At 47.6% G+C, this 7,108-nt stretch overlaps 1 protein-coding gene across 1 annotated transcript; it reads right to left on the bottom strand.

Moving 5' to 3' along the window:
- Positions 1-478: 478 nt before the first annotated feature.
- On the bottom strand, positions 479-6,894 carry LOC129383200 (neprilysin-1-like). Its single transcript, XM_055067558.2, has 3 exons — positions 6,139-6,894; positions 4,246-4,569; positions 479-857 (listed from the first exon to the last, which is right to left on the bottom strand). The coding sequence occupies exons 1-3, from the start codon at positions 6,328-6,330 to the stop codon at positions 546-548; spliced, it is 828 nt and encodes a 275-aa protein (XP_054923533.2). The 5' UTR covers positions 6,331-6,894; the 3' UTR covers positions 479-545.
- Positions 6,895-7,108: the final 214 nt, after the last annotated feature.

Below are 7,108 nucleotides of genomic sequence, written 5' to 3'. Positions count from 1 at the left end.
CGCCACCATCAGCAAAGCAGTCTCATTTCTTAGCGAAGCGCAGTTCATGCGGCAAAACTTCCCAAGCACGCAGTTTTCCGGAATTCGTGCAGTAGTAGAATTCAGAAGAACAGATCAAACTTCCTTTTTCAAGATGTACGAACAAGCCCGCATTGCCACCCTTGTCTTCGAATTCGTCAGTAGACCCAAAAAGTGGCAGTATAGGGGAGTTGGTAGACGGCATTTTGATTGTATAACAGCGCGGCAAAGAGATTGACTTTGCCCTTTCCCGTTCGCAGCGCTGGTATACCATCCACGGCAGATGTTCGGGTTTTCTGCTACCTGAAAACGATAAACGCGACGTAGAGGGCGCTGCAGACTAGCGTTTTCGCAGCGCCACCTGAACGGCGCAAAAGGTTTGCAGCCTGAAGGCCTTGTCATACGAATAATCTGCACGTGTACTTCACGCGCATATCTGGCGGAGAAAAAGATGAACAAATAATTACAACGTAAATGTACTTCGCCAAATTTGATAAGAAAAAAAAAATACAGAAGCAGAGAGCTGTTCAGATCGCACAAAGATGCGCAGGCCGCATGACGCTCCCCGCGGGGCACTTGAAAGCCTTCCAGAAGGCCTCGACGTCTCTGAGCACAGCGTTGCAACGGAAGCTGCCCGATGTCGCGTGTCCCACACTGCGAGGTACCTCGTGTTGGCAAAACTGGAAGCAGTGGGCTGCGAAGAAGGCTCGCTGCACGCTGCCCAGCAGCTCGGACAGTTCGGCCATCAGCGTCGAGTTGCCGGATTTCGCTTTGCTCTCGTTGCGCATTTTCTCGAAGGCACCGTACGCGATCCGCACGCCCAGCTGGTTTACCAGGACCTGCGACCGCGAGCAAGGAAATATTTCGAGCCAGAAGTTTCAGCGATAGAAACTTGCTTCATATTCTATAACGATCCGTTTGATTTTAATGCGATTAGCATTCTTAGGGTACTTGGCACACTTTCCAGGGGCTATCTATCTATCTATCTATCTATCTATCTATCTATCTATCTATCTATCTATCTATCTATCTATCTATCTATCTATCTATCTATCTATCTATCTATCTATCTATCTATCTATCTATCTATCTATCTGTCTCGTCTGTCTATTACCTTTTTTCCCACGAAACTAGGTCTCTAGATAGTCCATAGACAATGCGTAGCTCCTCGGGCTGCTGTTCTAAGGGAACATGGTTCGAAACCAACCGTCGGCCCAACTTGGGTCACTGGGTATGTGGCACTGTATACCTGTGTGCCACTCTTCAACGAACCTCTGTGACGCCAACATGGGTCAATGGCATGCAGGCCTGCGGCATCGGTATGTACCGTTCTGTGATGAATCTATTTCACGCTGACTTGGAGCGATGTATATGTAACCACTAGGTATGTACGTGTGTTCCGTTCTTTAATGAACGTCTTTGGCGCCAACTTCAGTAACTAGGTAACTATCGTTGGGAGCGTGCCACTCTATAATGACAAAAAGGCGCTTTTAATTTATCCGCTGCTCGGCGTTATTCAACCTGCGCCATGCGCTGACATTACGGCTCCGCCGATAGACGGCGCGGCGTGTGATGTGAAACGCAGCGTGCTGTATGTAGCAACAGTGCAGCGGGAGAGAAGGCCAGAATGCACTTCAGCCAGCCGAATGTATGATCTGAAAAACTTTGAAAATTATCCCGTGCTGGGCAGAGTCGAACCCGTTTCAGGCTGTTTAATCAAGGACAGCAGCGCCCGACGCTTTAGCAAGCTACGCCGCAAATGCACTGGGCACGTGCCGCTCTTCAGATGGACGTCTTTCACGTCAATCCTATAGAGAGAGTTGCGTCATGAATACACTCGTTATGTGTCTTCGGTGAACCTCACGCCAACTTGACTCACTGAGTATATGGCTTCGGGAAGTGCGGTCAAAGAGGGAACATCTCCCAGCGTTCGCACGCGACGGCGCGCCACGCATCTAGGAGGCCACGCGCGGACTTCTCGGCGGCGCCACTATATGGCACAGCGCGTCCAGAAAGAAGCGCGAGAGAGGAGCCCGGGCTGTCGCGTGATCTGTTTCTCGACGCATGCACTGGTGCGCCACGCATTTCGGAGGCCACGCACATGCTTCGTGGTGGCGCCCAATAGATGGCGCAGCGTGTTCAGAGGAGTTGCGCTGCAGTACACGCCTCATACATTACGCGTTTCGACGATGGCAATATTTTGTGTCCCTATGTTGCTTCAGGGCTAAGCGCATTAACGTGGACAGTCAGCTTGTGATGGGTTTGTGCTGAATTGTTGTTCTTCACTTGTCAACCTATTCCACATTCTATATTAGAGACATAGTATGTGCATGCTTTTCTAATTATTGCAGTACCCCCTTTTTTTTTAATCCATCGTACACGTATTGGTGCTACCTGCCGATTGCCCAGCATCGCACACAAGCACTGTTGCTTATGCGGCTGGATATGCGACGGTTAAGATAGTGGATGTAATAAAGATTATTATTATTATTATTATTATTATTATTATTATTATTATTATTATTATTATTATTATTATTGCTTGGAGATAAGTTAAGCCCCGAAGGTGCGAAAAATGTTTTGGGGTACAAGGGCTATATAATTTTTATGCAAATGGTGGGAGATGTCGTTGACGTCTGTCGTGGCAGATTTCGCAGCTATTGCTCAACAGTTTCGTTTGTATAACAAGGCCAGTGGGAGAATTCTAGACTGAACTGTACAGCAACCGAAACAGCTAGGCAGACATAATCAGACCAAGCCGCGGGCAAGAAAGGGAAGTGGGTTTTGCAAGACATGTCCAGGGCGAAACAGGCATGTGAAAGATGAACGACAATGGATCTAATAAAATAAGATGGGTACTGTTTACTCCAAAATCTTTCGACGTTTTGTGCGCAATGCCTCGTAACTTCAATGGTACAGCAGGCCAGGAAATCTTCCAACCTGATATTAATAATTGAAGAATTACAGGCCCACATAGCTTGCTTTCGGTATATAGTGTGCAAAATATTCACTAAATAATTTTGCGGAATACTAGGCACGGCTCAAATTAGCCGAGAACAACGTGGATTTAGACATGGTTGTAGTATTCAACAATGAATCACATCCGTGTCATCAATCATGTATAACTGGTTATTCTGTAGAATATGACCAACCACTCTACATGGCATTCATAAAGTGCGAAAAAATCGTTAAATTCAGTGAAAATGCCAGCCGTCACGAAGCAAATTCCGTAGACAAGTGTCAAGTGAAGCGTACGTCAATATCGTAGCAAATATCCACAAGTATTTCAGAGCTACCATTATTGCTCACAAAAACAGTCGAAAAATATTGGTGATGAGAACTGCTTCATTTGATAACTGCCACACCGATCAGAATGAGAATTGTTACACTTAGGAGAAAAAGATAAATTCTACCTAAGTAGCAAGCAGAATATTTAGTGTTAGAAGCTTTTTTTAACACAAATTGCCGAAATCTAAATATCTTTAAATTGAAGCCCCATGTTCACAGACACGTAATTATGCACAAAAAGATATGACAGTTCGGCTAACTAATTCTGTTAGTTTGAATGAGGCTCACAAAGATGATAAATTAGTTTACAACTTCCGTGAAACCCCGGTACCTTGCTCGCGCGAGTTACGCGAATTTCCTATTCACAAATCATCGGAGGAATTCAGAATTCTGATTTCAATGTCTCACGAGATGAATTTCACAAAATTGTGATGTTAGTTCTTATTGCTCATTAACACTGTTGCGATCTCCGTTTTTCAGTTTCTTTGATTTCTTTATTTCCGACAATACTTCTTTCGAATAATCCACAACTGGTTCAGTTGGTATACAATTTGGAAAACCAGTATACCAGCGCACAAAAAACGAAGGCCGGTGCGAAAAACTCAACAGAGTCTCCTTGTTGTTACCTCGTGTTGTGCTTTCATCCTTTGGGCCAAAATAAGAACATTTTAATTATTACTTTACTTGTTTTGAAAGCGGCAGATCCCCTCAAATTCTGTACAGTAGATACCGAACGAGAATTTTTTTTTTTTGTTTTCACGTAAATATATGTATGCGCGCGATGATAAAGCTTCCCTTTAAGGTTTCACAACTTCACATCACAACTTCGTATATGTCTGGCTCCGACCCAAAAGGAAATGCTCGCCGGAGGAGACGATAGACCCGCTCTACATCTGGCGCTGGCATTTTGACACGATGTTCGGTGCACCGAGCGAGTACCTGTGATGCCTCTGCATCGTCGGCGATGGCGTGCCCGTGTTTGGAGCGCCTGGACTGGAGGCAGTCAAGCATCTTTCGGTACCTGGACGCAGTGGCCGGCTCGTACTTGACTCTCGACCTGCTCACCCCGTCCAGCGGTCCACGCACGGGGTCCAAGAAGGCGGCCACCAGCGACCCCACCGCGGCTCCAAGGGCGCCCGCGTTCACGCCGTCTGGTGGCGCATCGTCGTCCACCATGAAGGGGGCGAACACAAAGCCGGGAGACACGCGCACTACCGCGTCCAGCGGGTCTATGTGCACTTTGGAGTCTCGAAGGGCGTCCAACTGCGCAGCGAGAACGGCGGTCTGCTCGTCGCTCGAACGCTTCCCGTGGCAGCCTTAGTTGTTGGTCAGGCTTTTTAAGAGGACAACGCTGGGTCAAGCAAAACGCGGGACGGCTACTATGTCGCGCTTGGCCAATCCTATTTATTATGAGACGCGTCTACTGTTGAAAGGAGGTCTCAACGGTCATTCGCTATTAATTAAAATATGTCACGAAGTTCAGCCTACTGTTCTTGTATACTTGGGTGTCTTGCAAAGCGTCACGTCTTGAGGAATAAAAGGCAACGTTGGAGTTATTCTCTTTTAATGGAAAGTCAGGCGTTTCCTATGGTGTTCGTATGTATGTATGTATGTATGTATGTATGTATGTATGTATGTATGTATGTATGTATGTATGCATGTATGTATGTATGTATGTATGTATGTATGTATGTATGTATGTATGTATGTATGTATGTATGTATGTATGTATGTATCGGTATTTACGCCTGCCCTCTGCGTCATCCTCTTGAACGCTTTCAACGTTCTTTTTTTTTTTTTTTAAAGGCATCCCTTGCCTTTAACAACGTCGCACTCTAATTCCGCGAACACGTGTTCCTCCAATTCTGGTGTCCGGCCGAAATCAGGGGTGAATAAACGGCACGCCCAAATGTTGTACCGTTCATTGTGCTTATGGAACACGACAGGCAAAGAGCAAAGGATTTCGCCGGACGAGCGCGGCAGAGCACCTCTCTTACGGGCTAATGAATATAGCTAACGAATCTCATGGGCTAAATAAAGACTATAGAATTAGAGCTGCCGTTTCAGCACGGCAGTAAACCTTCGAGAACTGTGCACAGCCACTCAATTCAAATATGACGCGGAAAAGCATTGCATGAAAAACCAATGCAAGATCAGATATAGTGTATTAACTACGTTGTATGTAAGGAAGCAATAGACGGTTGTGCTTCATTATTGTGTATGTACGCGTTTCAATCTATCTTCGGCTACAGATCCTTTGAATAAAAGCCTCCACAAACGCAAGTACAGTATCAAAACTATCTCATCGTCTCACTCAAGTGTTCACTGTCAACAATCTAGTTGTCGTCCGCTATTTATTTTGAGAATGATCGAGGTGCTTGGTCTCCTTTTAGTGGCAGCCTCTACGCAGAATATTACTTTCCGCATTTTCGCCGCAATAAATTTGCGCGAATTACCCTTGGAATAGACGGACCATCTGTCCGAAGTCGTCCACTGTAATTTCCTTTCGTCGGCATCTGCCACCTCGCTTTTTAACCACAACACTCGGATTTCAGCCCGCCCAACCTGTCAACTGTGCGGTTCAACATCTCGAAACTACAGAGTGGGTTTAGGGGGGTGAAAAGCCGCATAATAGAGGAGCTCCGGAATAATTATGACCACCTGCTGTTCTTTAACTAGCACCTAGAGCACGGTACGTTTCAGCACTTCGTCCCCATCGAAATGCGGCCGCCGGGCCCGGCCAAAAACGGGCCCGCTACCTCGTGCCGAGGAGCGCAAGGTCAGAGCCACGGCGGGCGGGTCTCGCCAAACTTTCAGTTCTATATACTGCACCTGACGCAGATCGTCCGTGTCTTCGAGCGCGTCGACACGGGAAGTTTTCGCGTGCGCGACGCCCGACGACAGCGAGGTGATGAACCACTCCAGGAACACTGTGTGGTAGGTCACGGGGAACACGTAATCGTACCGACGGTTCGCGTCGGCCACCGAGAGCAGCGGCGTCGAGCTTGCCTCGGCACGCAGCATCTGCAGCCGGGCGCGGGTGCGCTCCAGCGTCACGTTGTCCTGCCACTGGGCGTACTCGGCCAGCGTCGCGTTCAGCACCGCCGACACGATGCGTGCAGACTGGGACAAGCGCCGTCTGGTGAGAACCTCCTGCGTGGCGAACGCACAGGCTCATCTTTAATTCGAGGCGACACGTCGCTAATATCCAGCCCGACATAGGTTACTGCTTCGCGCGTTCAGGTTCTGTGGTTTTTTTTTTTTTTTACGCTAGAGCCTTAAGGGGGCCGTGTCGCAGAAAACTCAACATCGGCGCTCCGCGTCCGACGTCGCGGGGAAGGAGAAAAACAATTTTCGTACCACATATACCCAGGCCGTCCATGTGACGCAAGGAATTCACTGAATTAATTGAATTTATCAACCTAAAATAGGTATAAAGCTCGTAAACTACGACTCACAAAAACTACAGGTATGATAACTCTCGGATTGCAATTCAATTTTCGAGAAGATATGCGAAAACTCAAACAAACCCCTTTTTCAGCGTTTCTACAATGCATAGACCGGAGACGGCGTGCAACATTTGCACACGCTGGCGCGTAAATATCTCAGAGTCCACGGAGCGGCGCGTCCGCTTTCTTGAAAGACTCCCATGGCGCTAGCCTCCGCCGCATTACCGCATCGCGGCCAATGCAAGAGGCTGCGTTTCGACCAGAAAGCCCGCCTACGTGCAAACGTTTCCCGGAAGGCTTTACGATTACATGCGCTGCGGTTGCCGGGAGGCGTGAGAAGCAGTCGGGGATCT

This window comes from Dermacentor andersoni, chromosome 3, assembly GCF_023375885.2.
Source record: "Dermacentor andersoni chromosome 3, qqDerAnde1_hic_scaffold, whole genome shotgun sequence".
Taxonomy (NCBI): Eukaryota; Metazoa; Arthropoda; class Arachnida; order Ixodida; family Ixodidae; genus Dermacentor; species Dermacentor andersoni.
This window is presented reverse-complemented; position numbering and strand designations above follow the sequence as displayed.